This window comes from Paroedura picta, chromosome 1 (assembly GCF_049243985.1).
Source record: "Paroedura picta isolate Pp20150507F chromosome 1, Ppicta_v3.0, whole genome shotgun sequence".
NCBI classification, from domain to species: Eukaryota; Metazoa; Chordata; class Lepidosauria; order Squamata; family Gekkonidae; genus Paroedura; species Paroedura picta.
Genome location: NC_135369.1, coordinates 154013644 through 154036546, shown reverse-complemented (window position 1 = coordinate 154036546; position 22903 = coordinate 154013644). Strand labels below are relative to the sequence as shown.

The following is a 22903-nucleotide window of genomic DNA, read 5'->3' as shown; positions in this document are numbered from 1 at the left end:
TTATTTACTCAATCAAGTTAAGAACCGGTACTGCCTTTCTCATGTTTCTTTTATAACTGGAAGTGGCAGAAAACTTGTTCTAAATTTGTAAAACTCAAGGGGTCCAAATTTTGCGACATTTCCTTGTCATAAAATTTAGTGTTCCTGAAGACCTCAAGATGGCGCCATAAGAAAGCTGGACTTCAGTTCAGCTCTTAAGCCATGCCGAGGGTCAGGGGCTTATGCACCTGGCAGACCTGAACAGATACGCAAATCTGCTCACCGGTCGCCCCAGGAACCGGGAACGGTGACCTGAGGGTCCTACAGATCCGTAGGGAGAAGCAAGACCTCCCTGGATTAATAGCGGCTTGAGCTCAAGGTCAAGATGGCGTCTTTGTCGCAAACAACTTTACAAGCTTGAAACGACCAGCCGACCTCACATTCTTCCCAGACCATCATTTACCAGATCGATAGGAGCAGAAGCTGACAGAAGCTGGAACCTACAACAGTAAGAATTGAAAGCTTTCTGGCTTTTCTCTCTCTCCTCTCACAAGCTCTTCCCTCCCCCCCCTCAACCAATTTACAAGCGAATTCCTTCTTTCCCCGAGTGAGAGACTCCCAGCTAATTACACCCATTAACCAAACAAAGAGAGTGCTTTGAAGATTTATGGGTGAACGTTCAGTGGGAGAATTTGACTTGATACGGAGATCGACAAACTGATAATTTGGGATCGCTCGTGCTCCCGCGAGACCTCACGAGACTTTCTGTTTATAGTTTGTGTCTGCCTAGAACTATGGAAGAATTAACAACTGGAGAATTAACAAAGGCACAGCTTCTCTATCTGTTATGCAAAGGAAACTCAGAGATACTGAAAGCAGTCAATAAGCTGGAAAAGGAAATTCGTGGGACTAAGGGGGAGCTTTTGGATGGAGCCCAAGATCCGGAGAGACCAGCTGATGACGCAGCTCAGCTAACAGTAAATCAAGTGAAACTTCAATGTCTGGAAGTTAACCAACTGGAGGGAGAGAGTGCCAGAGATGTAAAAACCCAAAGTATCTTTAAAGAACCTGGGAAAACAGATTCATGGAAGGAAAGTACCAAAAACCTGGAAGTCTATTCAGAGCAGGAAATGACTTGGATCAGCAAAATAAAAAGAGTCTATTCAAAAGCGACAGCAACTAGGAAGCTATCAGGAGATATTTCTGTGCGACCAGAGGAAGAGATCCAGATTGACAAAGGATTCAGAGCCCCCTCAAAGGCGATTACAAGCAAGAATCAAGCAAGAGATTTCTCTGGCCCTGACAGAAGGACAATCAGAAACACTCTACTATGGAAAAAAATACAATTTCATTTTCTGCGACCACCTGAAAGATGAGCTGAACAATGGAGTACTCTCCTGGCTTCTTGTGAGAAAAAAAAAAAAAGCAGTAGCAACCTTTAGGACAGGTCTAATATATGAAGGGAACTGACTTTATATCACTTAAGACAATAATAGAATATATCCTTATAATAGATTATACCTTCCTATGTATCAACAACTACTTTGTTAAGAAAGATGGTAATAACTCCTAGATCAGGATTAATATGCGATGGGAATTGAATATGTATGTTAATATGTATGCCAAAAGAGGATGACAAACCATATTTTATAGGCATTAACAAGACAATAGTAGTGAAGGAGACTGACCTAATATCATTTAAGATAATAACAGAATGTATTCCTATAACAGATCTCATATGTATTAACAATCACTTGGCTAAGAAAAATGGTAAAAACTTTTAGACTAGGAATAATATGTGATGAGAACTAAATATCTATGTTAAAAGAGATGGCAAACCATATCAACTGGTCGCTTTTTCTTTACAACTTCTCTGTAAATGCTTTATATAATAATAAACAATAAAATTATCATAAAAAAAAAAAAAGAAAAATAAATCTATTACTCAGCAAAAAAAAAAATAAAATAAAATAAAATTTAGTGTTCCTATTTTAAACATGTTTTTAGAAACACAGACCTTCAAATGGCAGCGAAGAAAAGAAATGCAATACAAATGACCAGACAACATAGAGAAACGATATAAACTTTCAAAATTTAAATCACATTCTTGATGTGATATATAAATTGTATCCATTCACTCATGTTATCTCAAATTACTTAGAACACCTAGGGCATTTCCACACGGAATAAATGTAGTAATGTTTGCTGAATGTAGGCAGCATATTCTTGCCCCTCCACGTGACATTGTCTACATCCAGCATCTGGGCAACAGCCAGCTCACTACATCCTCCATTTTAAATCACAACTTTGGGAATCCTCAAAATTGAATTCACCACCCTAAAAAGGGTGATCCAATGGTCTACAACCAGCAGAAAGGAGGTATGGAGGGTGAAACAAGCTATAGGCTGCTCAGATTTGTCCCGCCCTTGCTTCCGCCTTTCCCCACTCCATTTCCTGCTCAGTGAAGGAGGCAGGGCGAGAGGAGAGCTCCTTTAATTTCTATACTGTCCATTTCTTTGCAGCTCTGGGCGGTTTACACTGAACATTGTATAACTTACATGGAACGATATGTAGACTGTAACATCAACAACTTTCAAATAAGGCATCAAAAGATTACAAGTGATGGGGTGTGTGTGAACCACCGACAATTAATTTGCCTGGATTGATTGGGGTGGTGGTGGCTGAGGGGTGGCTGGGAGCTCACTGGGAGCATTTCGGCTGGGAGCATTTTGGCCATTTAACATGACAAGGGGGGATCTGCCTCCCTCACCGTGCCCTCCGCTTGCTAGCCATGTTCTTTTTTTGGGGAGAGGGCTTTAAATAACTTAGCAATGTATTTTCATAGAACTGAAAATGCGTTGCTACGCGTAAGTTAAAAAGGGGGGGCAAGATCAACAAACCACCGATTGGTTGGCCCCATTGATTCACAGGCCAAGGAGCGGTGAGTGAAATTGCACGCCACTCTCTCATTTGCTGTTTGTGCAGCATGTGTGAAAGGGAAGACATGGCAGGAAGGCTTTGAAGTGTGGAGGGGTGGAATAGCATGATTTAATATCATGCTATTGCAGGTCACAGACATCTTGCCATTTTCATCACTGTGTGGAAATGCCTCCAACGAACACTCAATATAGAAGAGCATTTATGACTGTAAAATAGCCTTTGATGGCTGGTCTTCAGAAGGCTGAAGACAAAGTAAGCACAAGACATAACCAGCATTAGATTCTAAATTTCTATCTTTGGATCGGACCCTCTATATATTTACCTAGACACTGTGTTTCAGTGCCACTCCACAGTCCGTTTGCCAAGCATTCTCTCACGTGAGAACCAACTAGTGTGTATCCAGTGTTACAGGTGAAGATTGCTGTAGCTCCATACACAATCAGGGTGCCGATCTTATTGCCATTGGGTGGTGTTGGGAGACTTCCACAGGAGATTACTGAGAAGGGAAAATATATGATATATATGCTTATAAAAATAGCAGTAGCAACCACTTGAGAAACATTTTAAGGCTTTGGGGAGCTGACATACATGGATGTCTGCTCCTTTCCCTTTCGGTTTAAGAACATTTCCTATCCTTGAGTTTCAGCCAGCAGTAATACTGTGTGCGGAAAGAAGAAAGGGAAAGGTCTGGGCCTGGAGCACGAGCTCTTTGCTTTGCTCTTCTATCCTGTTGCTTGGTAAAGGAGAAAAGAGAGACAACTCCCCCCGGCAGAAAACCAGGTGGGCCGAGGAATCTTCTGAACCACATCAGTAGTCCAAAATAATGTGAAAATAGATTTTCTTGGCTAGGTGACTGTATTTATACTTTTTTCCCCCACTGTATTTGCTTTATTCTATGGCCAGTATCCAAAGAACTATTAAGGAATTGCCAGTGACAGCTGGAGCTTTGAATGACAGCAGGATCTATTTCTAATGCAGACCCTATTTCCAATGTGTTATTATATAATATTTTTGAGATTTTCCCCAGTCTACGAAGCAAGATACCAGGCATGTTTTAATGGGATTCATTGCCTGGGGACCCTATTTGGGTAGAAGGGCAGCACAGAAATGTTTAAAATAAAATAAACAAAGGAGTCTCATGTTTCAGAAACAAGTTCAAGGCCACTTTGGCAAATTGAACTTTTTATGTGGTTCTCCAAATCCTGGTCCATACTAAATTGATAGCGTTCTGTCTTCACAGAACTCATTAAAGCAACATTTGATTACTATTTTCATTTCACAAAATTCATCTTCATAAAACTTATCTTCACAAAACTCATCCAAGAAATATTTAATTATTATTTTTATTTAGACTCTCTATACCCTGTCTTTTCATGATATGTATATGGCTAAAACCTCCTCAGATGTATTGCATTCTTTGGAGGGGCCTCGTAATAAAATAGTTTAATGTCTTTAAATATTTAATGGCATTTCATTTTCCAAGATCAAATAGATAGTGGAACTCATCTTTGATTGATCTTCGTTACTTAACTATTCAGTTAATCTCTGATTAATTAGCTTATCTGTCTAATTACACTTGAATGTGATTGATGAATTCCAATCACAAATTAATTTAAAACTGCAGTAAGAACAGCAAATTCATGCGGCGTCTCGGATAAGGAATTATCGGCATGGACAAATCATCTGTTTAATGACACATATGTATGACATTATGCATATATTAAGACAATCTCCATGTTCTGAATGAAAGATTCCGAGGTGCACATTAAAGCCTCCAGACCTTCCTCAGACATTTCAGTGGGAAAAGCTCTTTGAAAGCAATTAATTGCCCCCTCCACTGATGTGAACATACCAAGGAACTCGATGTGTATGTTAGGAAAAACACAGCCTTTGAAACAGGTCTAATAAGCAATTTATTCTGGAGGAAAGAAGGAGACAGATGCAGATAGTTATAATTATCAGTGTACAGATATATTAGAGACAAATAAAATCTTTTATATCTAATTAATTTACCATGTTTTGCGCAGGCCCCAGTTATTTACACATGAGAACGTCCTGATGAATCATGACCCTTGTATTTTGTAAAGCTGTTATCAAGTATTAATGTCCCTTACATAGATTGTGCTTGCATTAGACAAAGAGTGTGTCTTTAGATGGAACTGAGAGGAGTGTAAATAAATGTTTCTTACCCTTACAAGTTGGCCTCTCATCAGCACCACTCCATGTTCCATTAGCTTTGCACAGCATGAGCCTCTGACCCTCTAAATAATAACCAGGGCTGCAACTCAGCATGACTTGTGCTCCAAACTCATTCACTGACCCAGAAATCAGTCTCCAGACAACATGTTCTGAGAGCAGAGTCTCGATGCTGGGGCAAGTCACAGCTGTGAAACAAGGACATTTCAGGATTAGCACTTTTCTTCCAACATGACTTCACAGAAGATGAATCATCATCTTATCGACAGCAGACTTTTCCTTGTGAAATTGAGCATGCTATAAATGTGTCTCAAATACATGTTCCAGTGCACATCATCCAATATTTGTCTCAACAATACTGAGAAGCTGTTTCAAATGAAAAACAATGCAGTCACCTACTGTTCCAAAATTCTGATCGCGATTACTTCTTTAAAAATCTAATTAAAAGCAAAGTCAAACCTGTACAGGAAAGTACGAATATAAATAACAATATTAATAATTGGTTATAGGATGTGACACTTATGGACTATGTTTTTGCTGGCATAGGGTGTGTTTAAGAACTCACCCAAATTTGTTTTATAGGCAGCGGGAACTGCATAGAGAATGGCAAATTGCTACCTATGTGAAACACAGATGCCGTTCAAAAAGTTTCATTTATCTAAGAAACCTTTAATTTGCACAGTACTTATTTTGAAAGAGACCTAATTTGATTGATTCAGGTATTGTGATGGATGCAGTTGCTATTGGATGATATCCAACAGAAAGCAATGGCAAACAAAATCAGAAATAAAATTTAAACCACTGCAATAATATAAGTGGAGACCAAAGATGTTTATGTTAAAAAAATAAAATAAAGACAGGCGATTTCATCCTCCCGGGATAGTGTAGAGAAAGAGAACTGCAAAGCTGACTCACAGGGGCCAAAACAGATGTGACGGCTTCTTAGTCTCTTCTATGGGGATGCCACTGCCATTTTAAAGTCTAAAATGGGCGATTTAAAAATGCCATCAGGTCTGCACCACAAAGGGACAAAGAGCACTCCTCTTCCCCCCTCCCCCCCAAAAACAAACAAACCCTTTTCAAGTATGGAAATGGCTAGCTGTTTGGGGAATTGCAAAGGCTTATGGCAGGCAGCAAGAGCGTCTCATCCCACTTTGCTCACCCAGTCCTTGCACCATCCTTAAATTGCCCATTTTAGGCTTTAACATAGTGGGCGCAAGGAAGCTGCCACATCTAGTTTGGCCCGCAGTTTCCTCCTAAGCAGACTTACATCCCTCCAAATCTGTTGGCTTCAGTGGGTATGGCTGTGCTTAGAACGGCATTATCAATGTTCATTCAGATCTCGTTGCAAATACTTGCACTCATGTCTTTCCATGCTGCCTTCACCAGAACTGTCATTGTCCTGTATTCATCAACTCTCTGTTGCTGCTGGTTACTTAGAAAAGAGGGGTTTCTAATGCTGTGCAGGGAAAGAGCTGTATGGTTTGCCTCAGTGCTCAAGCCTTGCTTCTTTACATGGAAGAAGTATTATTCAAGGGAAGAGTTTAGGTCCGATAAATAAACATTTTGCTCATTTCCCAATAACTGTCCCTTCTCCTATTTCTATCTGAGCACCCAAAGCACCCAAAAAAAAATTGGTTCCTTCCTACTGGGAAATGTTGGGAAAGGTGCATGCTTCTTAGTGTTCCAAGTTAACACATTTTGCTTCCATGCCTGAGTCCCTGAGTCATCTGTACAACCTTTAGGATGCTTAGGGCTGAACCTGCGTTGAGCAGGGGGCTGGACTAGATGGCCTGTGTGGCCCCTTCCAACTCTATGATTCTAACCTGGATGGCTCTTATGCAGTTTTGCACTGATGTAGTTTAATACCTTTTAAACAGCATGATGTTATGCCATTGACTAGTGAACGCTACCAGCTGTGTAGGTGTAAAGGCATTGAGCTGATGTTCAACGATGCATCTGCTCAATAATTACCCTGGGGCACACCAAGTCTAAGCAAGTCAGTTAATCATTAGCACTGGCTACTTGTCCTGCCACTGTGCTAAACTCCTCAAAATGCTCCTTGTTTAAATTGCAGGGAAACAGCAGAGTTAGCAAGTGAGATGTTGCACTCAGCAATGAACAGGTACAATGAAAGAGGGAAGTTTGATTTTCAGATATTTCATCTGTGATCACTGACAGTGCAATCCTAAACAGGTAGCATCTTACTCAGGGCAATTCTATGGGGATCATTCTCTGGAAAGCATTCTTAGGAATGAACTGAGAAACACCTGAGGACAAGGGTAAATAGATCTTTCATCCAGGTCTACACTATGAGTGCTTTTGCTTGCGCCTTGTGGCAAATCCTGGCCTTAAATATCTTTGAAGAGAAGAAAAACAATTTCAGCCAGATTTGTTGATTCGTGAACTGCCTCAATCAGGTTCTCTGGGGACTAAAGAGGTTATAGAAAAATATATCCCCCCAATTAAGAAAAGCAGCAAGAGGAGAGAGATTTAGCTAACAAGAAATACAGACACCAAACTGAAAAGCTTTCCTCAACATATATTGGAAAAGAGATAGAAATCAGACAACTATTCCAGTTTGCCTGCTGTCAGGCTTCCTAAGTGTCCATCTACTTGTCTATCAAAGATTTTCATTTACTGATAGCGCTAAAGAACACCTTGAGAGAACAGTGCTGTCCCTCAAACTGCTGGAGCTATAATTTTTAAATAGCTTCTCAAATCCTATTCCTAAAATTGAAAAACTATTCAATTCTCCTAGCTGCAGTGCCCACTTTCCTTCTAGTCTATATTGAAGTGGGTGGAAAGCTTGCTGAGATGCAGTACTTCATGTCTCTGTTTGTCAGTCTGCCTGATACAAAAATCTGCAGAGAGGAAAATAATGGCTACTGCCTAGTAAAGTAGCCGATAAAACTTCTTATAGATCAATAGATAAGTGGTGCTAGAAAGCTTATTTGGCCAAGACAGCTTTAAATTTTGCAGTGAATTCCTCTGACTTATCAGAACAGCGACCCAGAGATAAAATACAGTATATTCAATGGCTGCTGTATTTAGAACAAATTATTCAGACACCCATCAGTCTCTCTCTCTCTTTTTCTCTTTTACGCCTCACAGCTACGAGTGACACTTGCTATTTATATACACGGCATCTGAATCAGATACGTTGTCAGATTCATCTAGATATAAAGAAGGAAAACTGTCTTCTTTCTATGCTGATTTGTTTCTGTTGATATATGTATTAACGGCTGCATGGTTCCAAGTATAGTTCAGCAAATGTAATTACATCCTTCGAGTATGATTATATGTCATATCACCAGAATGGGAGTATTTACTCATTCACACTGCCAACGAACAGGATTAATCCTGAACTCAAAAAGTACTTACATTGCATCCCAGTCCACATAATCTGAGAAAAGCAAGGAACCACCAGACATTTATTGTATTCAAGACTGCAGGAGATGCAGCTCGGAAACTTAGGTATTCTAGTAAAGTTTATGCCTCTAGTCTGGTTTTTGTTACTACAGTGTTACCTAAAGAGACTTCTTCCACTTTAAATCCCTCTTGCTCCAATGGAAAAGCTTCTGAAGTTGGAGAAAAGCTCCTCGGGCCAGAGGAAGGCTTTCAAGTTTTATTCAGTGGAGGGGTGATATGGTAGAGCCTGTATGGTATACTGATTAATAAGTCAGGCTTGGAACTGGGAAGCTTAATGCCCCCTCAACAAGGAAGATCACTGGGTGTTCTAGGCCTTAAAAGTGAGGCAATATATGAAGAACTTAAAGACATCAAAAATTGCATATCTCCAATTTTATAAAAATCCCCAGTTAAACCAGAATCCCAGTGGCATGGATTACAATACTGAGAAGCGCTTTGAAACAACAATTGGATCAAGTCAGGCAAAGTCACTGTTTCTCTTCTGAGTTCCTGTTTTCAAGGTTCTGAAAAGGGGCTTCATAGAACACTCCAAGATTCTTTCTCTAGTATGCTGAATCCACCCTCAAGATTTTTGTTGAGGAAGTGCAGAAGGAAAACCTGAATGCAGATTCGGGTGCCCTCAATCTGCTTCATAACATGAAGAGAAAAGAGACCAGATCCCAAGGTACAGAAAGACATTTTGATATGCAGAAAGGTGGAATCAGTATGATAAACAGAATTACGAGCTGAAAGCAGTTGTATATAGTGATTTCCCACATGATAACAGCATGTCAGATAGTTCAAGTTTATCTAGTATAGAAAAGAAAATGTCATAAGACTGTCATGAGCAGCACTTAGAAAGTGAAGAAAAGAATTTCCCCCAAAGGTAAAACAATCCCACAGTTTAATAGTATGACTTCCCGATGCAAAGGAATTAAGGTGCTCTAAGAAAGCACAAACATATCCAAGCTGTAGACAAATCTGTTAAAACCTACACAAGGAGAAACAGAATAAATGAAAACAATAAATTTGTTTTCAAACTCTGGAAATAAACGGGGAAAATAAGGAAATGTGAGAATATATTTTCTGATGCATCTTTGTTCTGATACTAATAAATAGTATGAATGAGGCAACTCAGAACAGCTTTCAATACTTAACTATAGAATCCTAAAGCCATTCTGGAATTTTATTAAGATGGCAATTATATTCCTACAGTAGTGTAATTCAGCTACAAACTCCGCCAAGGCTAGTCCCAAGCCCGGATGCAAAAGGAGGAGGATGGTCAGTCTGCTGAGGTGACCAGAAATGGGAAACTAGGGAAACCAGGCAACTTACCACATGGAAATTAGAATAAATTAAATCAATAATGCTATTGCATGCGGGGCATCCAATGTGCCAGCAATAGGGAATCAGGGGGCTGGTGAGAAGTGGACTATTGGCCAAAAAATTAAACCTATGATACCAAAATCAGAAATCTGTATCACCATCTGGAATGTATGAACTGGACATCATGTTGGACAAAAGGAAATCATAGCTATAAAATTGTCAAAATGCAAAATTCCAAGCTATCTGAACTGGGCCTCATTGGATCTGGAATGCTGACCATGCAACCACTGATGATTGATGAAACAATGACACTATTTTACTCTGGGGGAGAAAAGCAAGAAGCTGGAGTTGGCTTCATGGTTGACAGACTGCTAGGAGTGTAAGTGCCTTCCAACCAATATCAGATTGTCTGGCAGTCCTCACCATCAACAGTACAATCAAGACCCACATCCTGTCCATTTATGCCTTTACTGAAACTGGTTCTGTATTCATGCAGCTAAGGACAATTTTTACGTCCGGCTCCAAGATGTACTTGATTCAATACCACAGTCAGAATTTGAGTATCCTGGCTAGAGATTTCAATGCCCATATTGGTACTGACAGATCCAGCTGGCAGAAAATAAAAGGCAAATTTGGCCATGGGAAGATAAATGACAATGGACTGTGCCTCATGTCTTTTACCACATCAAATAATTTTATCATTTGGAAAAGCCATTTTCAACATCCCACAAAACACTATCTAATGTGGAGAGATCCATCAGGCAAGGACTCAGCAATACTGGACTATATCCTGGTCAACTCCACGTTCCATTCATTGCTCAAAGATGTCCAGGCCATGAGGGGACCTGACTGCAGACATGATCACTACCTTGAAAGAGCCAAGGTACAACTGTGACTACAATGAGCAAAATGCAGCAAGACACATGTACCAGCCAAAATGAATTGGGGCATTTAATTTGGGCACATGTACCAGCTAAAATGTACCAGCAAGACACATGTACTAGCCAAAATGAATTTGGACATGAATTGGGGCATTTCATAAGAGAGCCTGCACTCAGACAAAAATTGCAAATTGCTTTATCAAATAAATTTGCACTTCTTGAACCATCAGATTATGTGGATATAGATGAAAAGAAACTCTCAGAAATTATCCTATATGTGCCCCCTCTTTATGTCCACCCATCCAAAGTTGAACACAACCATGGATTTCAGACGAATGTATAGACCTCGTAAAAAACATAAACGAGCCAAACATGTTGACTTTGAACAGTACCGAAGACTGAACAAAGAGGTTAGACAGAAGATGAAAGAGGAATGAGAAGCCTACTGGGACAATATTGCAGCAGACCTGGAAGAAACTACATCCAGGCATGAATACAGAACCCTATATCAGACCCTCAAACGACTAAGTGGTAAAACTAAGTTGACAAATGAGAATATTAAGAAAGAAGACAGTACTTTTGTGAGATCTACTACTGAATGCCTGCAGCAATGGAAGCCAATTTCCTATATGGATCAGAAACATGGACTTTACTAAAACCTGACATAAACAAAGTCGAGACCTTCCAAATGCAATACCTGCAGCAGATTCTGGGTGTCTCTCTATGTGATCATAATCAAAATGCGACAGTACGGACAAAACGTGACAACCAGCCGCATATTAAAGAACAAATAGAAAAGTGCAGATTGCAATGGTTTGCCCTTGTCTGCAGAATGAACAACAGCAGACTGCCTCATAAACTCCTCTTGTGAGAACAACCAACTCAATGGAAGATCCAACAACTGGCGCCAAAGAAAATATGACTTAAACAGATTGAGGAAGACCTTAGAAACTAGCAATTGACTACCCATATGGCCAAAACTACTGCCACCAATCACCAAGAGTAGAAACACATTATAAACAAGGCAAAAATCCAGAGGCACCTACAGCAGCATATTGGCTGAGAGGACAATTTGCTCCACCAATCGCCAGCTAAAGGATAAAAAGAAGAAAGAAGCAGAATGCAGCTACATGTTGATGTAATGCCCTGTTAATATCATGTTGATGTTAACATGCCATATTGAATCAGAATTCCAAAGGTGCACACAGGGTATAAAAGTCTGGGGAATACTGGTGTACTGGGGTTAACAAATTCTCCTCCTTCAATGTCTACTAGCAATCTCTCTTACACAAGGGGAACAGGTAATGATATATAGTACAGGAATGGCCACGTTGGAGTTGTTAACGTTATGAATCAAGTGCAGGGATGGCTACATGGGAAGGAGTTAAACACAATTTTACAGTCTGGGCCCAACAATTAGTATGAGTGGTTTACCCTATGGATTGTTGCAAAATATCAGTTATGCCTGAGACTCCTTCCAGGGCTGCCTGGTAACTCAACCTACATTGCACTACAGCTGGAGGACCCATGCATATTAAGTCTGTGCTGTTCTAACATGCTTTGGCTTTCAGAGTAGTTATCGGTCCTGGAACACATGGATATTTCAACATCAGTGAAGAATCCAAACAAAACACAAGAAGTCATTTGCATGTGTGCCCAGCTGCATTGATTGTTAGACTGAGGAATGTTCTGAAACACACATGGGCTCTTCTAGTCCTTCCTCTTCCTTCCATGATATTTTGCTGAGCTTTCTCCTGTTTCTGGCTCCCTCCTTGGTCAGATTAAAGCCCATCACTCGTTTCTCCCACAAATGCTCTTGCTCAGTGAGCTATTATGGAGATGACAGGAATGCCTTCCATACATCAGTTATTATTATTAATTAGATTTACTGGCTGCTCCTCTCTAAAACAGGCTCAGGGTGGCTCGCACCAGTAAATTAAACATAAAACATTTGACAGTAATTTTAAAAATTCTTAATATAAAAAGCCCACTTGGGTACACCAAATCTGACCACTAGATCAGAAATATTCTGGCACAGACCTTATGACCAGAATCCAAATTTCAAGATGGATAGGAAGGTAGAAAATATCTAGTGTGTTTTCTTGCTACTTGTTCTAGTCTCTGTGTTCCCCCTTTGCTAAAAGCCATTCCTTGAGGCATCATTCTGCCCAATGGACATGGACCATTGGGAGGGATAGGTCACAAGCTTTCCATGGAAGTTTCCTCTGCGAAACAAGCTGTGGAGTCTCAGGGTGAAGAGGGTGAAATGGCCTTCTTCCTTCCCTTTCAGTCTACCTGGATTTTAGGAAGAGAATCAAACTGATGCATTTCATTTCAGCAAATGGTGAATGTTCTGGCATCTGAAGTTATATGTATTACTTGCAGTATAGCCCATTGTACAAAAAATACAATGGGCTCCAGGCCACCCAAGCTCCCTTTCAATACTCACCCCTCCCATCGCCTGTGAAGGTAGGGGGGAATATTGAAAAGGACTGCGGGTGCCTAAGGTCTGATCTTGACCGCCGCAGCTGTAACACATTTGCTCCCATGCTGCCACTGCCTGCTGAACATTCCAAAGCCTCCTGATAGGCAGGATTCATTCTGGAGGTTTTGAACCTTCATCATATCATCAGAAGTACATGCACTCAATTAATATATAAAAGATACAAGTTTTGTTTCTTCTTATGCCATCAATCAACATAGTAATGAAGCCTTTACAAGGATATCCTTTACAAGGATATGGATTTGTTTTGGGTTCTTGTTGCAGATGCTGTGAAAATGCAGAGGTATGCATAATTCCTGGGACAACATTTGACATTTCTATAGAAAGCTCAAATCCATCACTTTTGCAAATTGTGAGCACAAAGTTCAGGTTTGTTACAATAGCTCCTTTGGACAGTCACTCACCACTGACAAGGGGGACATGATCAAGCACTCCTGCTAAGATTTCTAATCCAAGATCAACAACTAGCCCAAGATCTTCACCAATAAGTCTCCTTATGTGTGTCAGTTCCCTCATTCACCACATTACTCACAGCAACATCCTCTGCATATGAAATAAATGCTATGAGGTCTAAGAACGGTTCTTTGACTGAGTTATGACGACCACCTTCAGCAAAATTTAACTGGTGGAAAGCAATCTCCATTCGCACTTAGACAGGGAAGATATTGTCTAGGGAGCAACCCTGAGCCATTTAAACTAATGAGAGTTTTGTGATTTAGTTAGGCAGGAATTCATGATAGTTACTGCTGGGACTGGCTTGTAATTTCCAAACTAAGATTTGGCCAAAGCATGCAGTTATTTAAAAGGAAAAAAAAATCTAACACATGCAGCATATTTCATTGATGGAGCTGAACAAAATATTTTTTAAAAGAAAACATTCTCCCTAGGTTGGTAGAAATGTCTCTTGCTTAAAAAAAATGAAGATGCTTCAGGAAATGTGCATTGTTTGTGCTTGCTCTGCCACAGCTTATTTATTCAACTCCTGTTTCCTGTGTGCTTTTTTAATTAAAAAAGTACTTGGTTACATGCTCTACATCACGTTCAATATATAATGCTTCTTTCTTTTAAAATTATGACATGCTAAAATTATCTTCTGTCATCCTTTCCTAATCTCTTTGTATTCTCCATCTTGTCCGTTCCTGTTTTTACTTGTCAAGTCACACATTTCTATTCTCATTTTGATTTATACCTTTATCTTTTGCTTCTTCTTAAGTTACAATACGATAACATTTATTGTACATAGCCAAACAACATTACAAAACATAATTAAAAACAATATGGTGCAAATACGAATAAAACAATATTTCTGCAATATTGCGCACATAAAATTGTAAACAAGGGCTACTGAGTTACAATAAGAAAAATTTAGTGTATCAAGGTGGGGACTCCTGTAAAAAAGCTTTGGCTCGGATCTTCCTGGCAGCCAGAGCAAAAAATGCCACCCTATATGAAATATAGGGGTCGACATCTGATAACAGATAGGTGACTTTGTCAAAATCAGAAGTGGGGTATGAGTTCGGTAGTAACTTGGAAAGGAATTCGCCCCTGGGTTCGGAGTACAGGGGACAAGCCAAAACATATAATTATTATTAAAACTTGTATACCGCCATTCACCAAAAGGTCACATGGCAGTTCACAATAAAACATTAAAATCACAATAAAACCCCCATAGATTCCCATTTTATGTTACACAATAACAACAACGATGGCGTTCTAATCCTAGAACCCCCGCCTGTTCAGTCAGAGGTAATAACGTTGGTCTCACGAGAGAAGGAGCTGGCCAATGGATCTAAGGGATCCAAGATGGAACCCGGGTTCTGCCCTGGCCTCAACTGTATGCCTGGGGGAAGAGCTCCATCTTGCAGGACCTGCAGAAAGCTGGTAATTCCGGCAGGGCCCTTAGCTCCCCCGGGAGCTTGTTCCACAAGGTTGGGTCCAGGTCCGAAAAGGGCCTGGCCGGGTTGAGGCCAGGCAAACATCCTGGGGGGCCTGGGACAACCAGTATATTCATACCCACCGAGCGAAGGGCCCTGCAGGGGCATAAGCAACCAAGTGATCCTGCAGGTAAGCAGGACCCAGGCTGCGTATGGCCTTAAAGGTTAATACTAACACCTTAAACTTGACCCGGAAACAGACTGGTAACCAATGCAGGTGATGAAGTGCAGGCTGAATATGGGCTCTCCAAGATGTCCTAGTGAGGACCCTAGTCGCTGCATTTTGCACCAGCTGTAACTTCCGGATCAAAGTCAAGGGTAGGCGTGCGTAGTGGGGCATAGTCCTCCACAGATGAATTTCCACATATACACAGGCAATGGGTTGTGGGTATTTGGAGATATCATCCAAAGAGCATGGCTGATGGCATCATTTCATCATTAGGGCCATTCTAAGATTACATGTTGTTATGTTTACTAAATATGATGCTCTAGAGTAGCAAACCCCAACCTGTGTTCCACGGACCACATGTGGTCCGTCAACTAATTGGAGGTGGGCCGCGAAGGACGCCTTTCCCCCCCCCCCAGCCCTTTACTTCATCCCCCCCGGCCCTTTACAACACACTTCAGGTGTCATTGACTATCTCATTGCAGAGAAACAAGCTCAGGGTTCCCATTGATTTGTCATTGTCATGAGTTAAAATTTCCATGAAAATAAAATGTTCCTTATCCTTATGTTCATTGTTGTGGCATGTCTGTATCTTATTTTGAAGGGATTTTTAAACATTACCATAGTGATCAGAGAACGTTAGGGCAGTGGTTGAGAGTAGAGGAGTAAACTACCCCCCCCCCCACCGGGCCTCAGTAAAATTGTCAAGCGTTGAGTGGTCCCCGGTGATAAAAAGGTTGGGGACCACTGCTCTAGAGTGTGCTTTTTTAATTGTTTTATACCATGGGGCTGATTGTGATAGCAGAATTGAAGAGTGATCAATCAATGAATCAGCTTTGAGCACCCAATCACGTACATCAGAGATATTGGCTGATGTATGCAGTAAGTCATCTGGTATGGTATTGCGTGAAAGAATGGAGCTAAAAAAATCTGACTGAGTCCTGGTTTTGCTCAATAAGAGCTTAAAACTTTGATGGCTTAAAGAAGAACACAAAATTAAGACACCAAACAATGCATCAAAATAGAAGTGACAGAATTCATTTTATATGGCATAACCTCATTTTTTTTCCAACATGTTATCAGTAAAAGAGAATTGCATCTGTTTAACAAGCTTAACGTTAAGAAGTTGGTTGAAGATCATTAGGCATAAGGAACTCCTGTAAATACATGATTAAGATCTCTGTATAATAAATGTTATGTCATACGTTTTTAACATGTACTGGAGGGCATTCAATACTACTACTGTGTATCTGGTGGGACAAAGTGGTTCCAAGATTTTGTTTTGCAGGACCACTGAATAGAAGGGAGTCAGAGTATGAATAGAAGTAATGAACAACAGGAAGGGAAGTGGGGGTTAAAGTTATGATGTCATGCCAAAATGTGTTTTTGCATGCTATTCATCAATACCTATTGACACATAACCAGCAAGGAAGAAAAAGAAAAACATATTCTGAAAAAAGTACACGTATGTCTAAGATGTAAGCTTACGTTGACAGACAGGTGGTCTTCCTTTATTGCTCCACAATCCATCTTCTTGACATACTGCTGTTGCCTGTTGACTTGACTCCAGCTTGAAGCCATCATTACATTCATATATCACTCTGCTGCCCAAAATAAACTCATTACCCCAGACGGAACCATTTCCAGGGGATTCTGGGATACCGCAGGATACAGCTGAAAAGAAGGGACAGAAAGCTAAAAATCTGTTTGCCTCTGGTACTAATCAAATTTGCTGCCACAGAGTGGAAAAATACAAATACAACATTTATCCAATTGTTGCAGTTAATCTAAAGTAAGAAAGTTTATTAAAAACAACAGCAATATGGTAGTGAAATATTCCGGCACATTATGGTTTAAGAATATGGCCCTCTGTGATCTTCTCAATATTTTATAAAGTTTATTGACCTGTGACCAGTATTCTCTGAACAGCTCTCTGTGTTGTCTCATACAGATTAACTACAAATGGGCAGCCCAAGATGGGAACCCTCTATGTATTTTATCACACCATTAAAAAAAAGATAAAAATTATGAAGTGTTGGTAGAACCTTCTACCATTGGTAGATATCTGGTCCAGAAATCATCCTTTCTTCCTCTCCCTTCCGCCAAATGAATATAAAAATTGGGTAAAAGAAAAGAAGTATTATGATTGAAATGCTTCAGCAGCCTTAATTGGAGCCGTTGCTATTTCCTAAAAATATAATTATTCGGCACATACTGCTGCTTGTAGATTTTTTGCTGTTTCAGCAGCTAAAAGTAACAGTAATAACAATAAATTATTATTCCTTGGAAAGAAATCAAGTCCTTTATGCAGCGGCAAGAGTGTTATTAGCCGAGCTGCCACTTGACAAGATGGGAAATGAAAAATACCACCTGACCTTAACAGCTTAACCCGAGTCAGAGATATGTTCTTACAAAAATTGAAACTGTTATAGAATATATACAGAAACAAACTGCAGCATTTTCTAAAATAAAAACCCCCAGACAAATTAGATTTCAATCACTATTTACAGTGCAATTTCAGGGCTTAATTACAAACTGAACCCAGTGGAATCAGTTTTACTGGTACTTCAGACATAATGAAAGGGCCTCCTTGGAAAAATTCCACAAAGAAGTGTAGAAAATGAACAAAGCGTGCCTGGTGCTAATTAGTTTCCAAGGGGGTTTGCTTGTTCTCCTAGTGGATAAAACGATTTTCTTTAAAACCCGTGTGTGTGTGTGTGGGGGGGGGATAACATTTTTACATAACTTACTGTGGCCATGATCCAATGTCAGTGAAGGCTGGGAAGTGCAATTCAGAAAATTGCTTGTTCAAATGTTATCTTTCCTACAAATGTCCTAATGCAGGGGTAGTCAACCTGTGGTCCTCCAGATGTCCATGGACTACAATTCCCACGAGCCCCTGCCCGCAAACGTGGGCAGGGGCTCATGGGAATTGTAGTCCATGGACATCTGGAGGACCACAGGTTGACTACCCCTGTCCAAATGAATATTTGCAAGCTACTCTTAGCCTTAGCACACACACAAGACACGACCAGGATAAGTAATAGTGATCTGTCTCAGAGTGCTGTTACAAGCCAATGTGTATGAAGCAAAAAATAACTGCCTAAAGAATAATGCATTTTAAAAGTATGTGCTCAGTGTAAATGCAAAGTTCTGCTAGCTGTTCTCACTATGGGTCTTCCCAATGCCGAGAGAAAGAAATGTTGCTTTTTAAACTCTATGAATTATATGCTTCTTCAGACAGTGGCAAGAATTACAGAGAAAATGGCAAACAAAGTAAAGGCTGAAAATATAAGGGTTGTACCTGGCACAAAGAGCCTCGTGCCACCAAGACAGGCCCTTGAAGCAGTGGAAGCTTCCCCTGGCCAAAGGACTGTGCAGCCATCAGAGGAAAGTTTTATTAGATCCCACCTATAGTTATGCTGTGTACACTCATATCTCCACATTTACCTACAGTTGCCAGCCCACAGTTGGGGACTGGGGATCCTCCAGTTTGGTACCACTTGCCCACTTGAGGGGATTAAAGAAACTGGGGGAAATCTGACCCCCCCAAAACAGACAGCGGGGGGGGGGGAGAGAAATATGTGAGCTGGTAAGTTAGTGCAAGTGATAAGCTGCTTGGAGTCTACTCTTCCCTCTCCATTCATCCACATTCATGTAACATGGCTGAGTGAAAAAGCAGCCCTGGAGCATATCTGACTGAACACTCAATTCTTGCAGCAGAAGTTTCACACTGCTGTACAGCAGACACATACCCTGCATGGCTGCTTGGTTCTCCCACCCCGGTCTCTCTTGATTTCCTCAAAAAGGGAAATGTTTGCATCTCGCTCACAACGTCAACAGCCACTAACAGCAAAAGCAAAGCTTTGCTAGCACACTCTTGCTTGCCTCTGAAAACTAGAAAACCTGATGCCCGCAGTCAGGGGAAAAAGAAGTGGTTTGGTTTTGCCTTCTGGGGAAGGAAAAGAGAGGGGTCACAGGAAACTACTCAGAGTTTCAGGATCTGGTCTGTCCTCCCCACCGACTTTCCCTACAAGTCAAAGTGGTAAGGCGCTCTTTATTGCTAACCGTATAACTACAAAGATGAAAATAAGATAATAGGGGAAGAAGCCCCAATCAGGCTCAAACAGCCTCGATGTGCCAAAGACAGAGCATGCAGGGAATGAACAAGTGCCCTTTTGGCGCCTTTACTCTTTCTACCTCTAGCTCATTTGGCAGCCTGCCAGTTTCCACTACAGACCTATCATCAGCTGACCTGAAGGCCAGCTTCCTTTATGGTTCTTGTTGGCAGGTAATAATTGGAGCAGAACAAGTGGAGCAGAAGAAGACTTGGATTAGAACCCTCCCCCCCCCTCCACCAGCAGCTCTGAGGGACCTGGCAACTCTACTGATGTCCCCGCTGTACCAAGATCACTTCCATGTTGTATCATTCCTCCCCTCTACCCTGGCAGTCCTACATTTATCGTACTCAGAGTATTATATTTTCACAGCATACCTTTACTGATCTTCTTTATTATTATTATTTATTGAATGTATACCTCACCACTCCTGGTGACCTGGCTAGCGGCGGGTAACAACATAAAAATCCACAACAATAAAATCCCAATAAAAGCATAATAAAACATCACATGGTGGCAAAATCACTTGCTCCCTATACCAGTACATCTGTTCCTGGGGCAGCAGGGGGCTATGTCATTAAAACCTCCCACACATATCCTGACAGATGGCATGTCCTAAAGGGGAGGATGTTCCTGCAGATGTTCCTGCACCAGCATCAATCATGAACTCCGCAGAAGAGCTCTGTCTTGCAGGCCCTACGGAAAGCCGACAGCTCCCACAGAGCCCGCAACTCTTCTGGGAGATCATTCCACAAGGTAGGGGCCAGGACCGAAAAGGCCCTGGCCCTGGTTGAGGCCAGGCGAGCTTCCCTGGGGCCGGGAATGACCAACAAGTTGGAATCTGCAGAGTACAAGGCCCTGCAGGGGGCATAAGGCAACAAGCGGTACCTCAAATATGTTGGTCCCAGACCAAAAAGGTAAAGGTATCCCCTGTGCAAGCACCGGATCATGTCTGATCCTTGGGATGACGCCCTCTATTGTTTTCATGGCATACTCAATATGGGGTGGTTTGCCAGTACCTTCCCCAGTCATTACTGTTTACCCCCCAGCAAGCTGGGTACTCATTTTACCAACCTCGGAAGGATGGAAGGCTGAGTCAACCTTGAGTCGGCTGCTGGGATTGAACTCCCAGCCTCATGGGCAGAGCTTTCAGACTGCATGTCTGCTGCCTTACCACTCTGCGCCACAAGAGGCTCATGGTCCCAGACCAAGGAGAGCCTTAAAGGTCAAAACCAGAACCTTGAACCAGATCCAGGCCGCAACCGGCAACCAATGCAGCTGCCTCAGCACAGGCTGGATATAAGCCCTCCACGATAATCCTTTTAGGACTCTAGCAGCTGCATTTATCACCAACTGCAATTTCCGGGTCAGGGACAAGGGCAGGCCTGCATAGAGCGAGTTACAGAAGTCTAGTCTGGAGGTGACTGTCACATGGATCACCATGGCTCAGAAGACAGATAGGGTGCTAGTAGCCTTGCCTGGCAAAGATGAAAAAATGCCTGGCAGGCTACTTTTCTGACCTGTGCCTCCTTAGTCAGCAACGTATCCAAGATCACTTCTAAATTCCTGGCCTGGGGCACAGTAGTCAGTTGCGTCCGAGCCAGAACAGGCAAACGCACTTCCTATTCTGCCCTCTTCCTACCCAGCCATAGGACCTCATATAGATTGGGAAGCCATAGAAGATGAAGGCCATGCAGTGTAATAACATGCCCCCGGTACATGTTGGCAGAGTTTAAATATGCAAAAGAGGAATTCAGCACTAGGCTGCATAAAAGAATAAAATAGTTTTATTATGAAGAAAAACAACTTTGCAAAGAAAGACAGGAGAGTCAAAGTAAATGACTCACTTTGTTCATTCAGTTTATTTTGTAGGGGAAAAGGGGGAAGTATGCTCAAGGGAGCAGGAAGTCTTCAAATGACCTACTCAGGATTCTGGAGGAAATTATTTGAAAAAATATCAGGGCGTTCCCATTCTAACTATGCTAAATACACATCTCCTACGATGTCCCCTGTAGGATAGTCCTCATATGGTCTTGAATCATGCACACTGCAGACCTTGCACGTTCCAACAGCACACACCTGGGTAATTCAGATATCCACACCCCCTGAAAACTGTGTTTGCAGATGATATTTAAGAGCTTCAATTAGCATTTTCTTTTACTCTTACCTTGGCAGAGAGGGGCAGGGAAATCCCACTCATACATGCCATTTGGACGACGTTGACAAGTTGCATTGCTGTGCCCAATCATTCGGTATCCAGGCTTACAATAATAACAAACAGTGCTGCCAACTGCGCCCCTCGTTTTATTTAAAATTCCTCCATTCTTCACGACATGGTTTAAGCTGCAGTAAGGAGCTATATGGGAATAATATACACAGTTAACAACATCCAGCTTATAGGGCAGTGAGCTGTTCTCACCATTAGAATCCATATGTAAACCACTGAGATTGTAATTCAAGCCCCAATTTGGTCATATAGGCAGCAAAGCACTCTTGCTCAGGAGACTGACTTTGAAAGTCTCTTGTACATATGCAGTTTCTAACATCGGATAAGCATTTTGGCTCATGCAGTTTTCATATCTGTACTGCAAACTTAATGTTTTATATGTGAAAAGGCTCTGTTTATACATTTGTTGCATGTGCATTTCCTGCTGTTATGCTCTATGCCAGTGGTCCCCAACCTTTTTATCACCGGGGACCACTCAATGCCTTTTACTGAGGCCCGGTGGGGGGGGGGTAGTTTACTCCTCTACTCTCAACCACTGCCCTAACGCTCTCTGATCGCTATGGTAATGTTTAAACATCCCTCCAAAATAAGATACAGACACGCCACAACAATGAACATAAGGAACATTTTATTTTCATGGAAATTTTAACTCATGACAATGACAAATCAATGGGAACCCTGAGCTTGTTTCTCTGCAACGAGAGAGTCCCATCTGGGAGCGATGGGAGACAATGACACCCAAAGTGTGTTGTAAAGGGCTGGGGGGGGGGGGAGAAGGCGTCCTTTGGGGCCCACCTCCAATTAGTTGAAGGACCACACGTGGTCCGTTGCCCACAGGTTGGGGATCACTACTCTATGCAATAGACAAGGTTGCATACCTTCAATCCAATCGATTACTTATTAAAAAGCCACATAAATTAGTTCAGGCCAGCCTGATCCTGTCAGCTCTCGCATACTAAGCAGGGCTGACCTTGGCTGTCATTTGGACAGAAGGATTTGGTAGGTAGTTCCTCCAAGGAACACTAGGGGTCATGACATGAAGGTAGGAAATAGCATACTTGCCTGGCTGCCAGACAATCCTCAGATCTCCTGGCTACACTACACACATCAGATCATACAATACGTAAATAGGTCACAAAAAGAAGGAAGTAATTATAAATAGAATTGCTAAAGAAAGCTGCATCTGCACATAGTTGGATGCAGAGCAATGGTTACGCTATAG

The 22903-nt window shown here is 41.5% G+C and overlaps 1 protein-coding gene across 3 annotated transcripts in view; it reads right to left on the bottom strand.

The window, feature by feature from the left end:
• The window catches only part of CSMD1 (CUB and Sushi multiple domains 1), a 1334105-nt gene that overhangs the window by 68699 nt on the left and 1242503 nt on the right, over nt 1–22903 (bottom strand). For all 3 annotated transcript variants that reach the window (XM_077309265.1, XM_077309276.1, XM_077309285.1), the window contains 4 exons: nt 21622–21810; nt 16825–17010; nt 5109–5303; nt 3242–3415 (listed from right to left, as the gene is read on the bottom strand). In XM_077309265.1, the coding sequence (XP_077165380.1) occupies nt 3242–3415; nt 5109–5303; nt 16825–17010; nt 21622–21810 (744 nt within the window). The remainder of the gene's footprint in view (nt 1–3241; nt 3416–5108; nt 5304–16824; nt 17011–21621; nt 21811–22903) is intronic.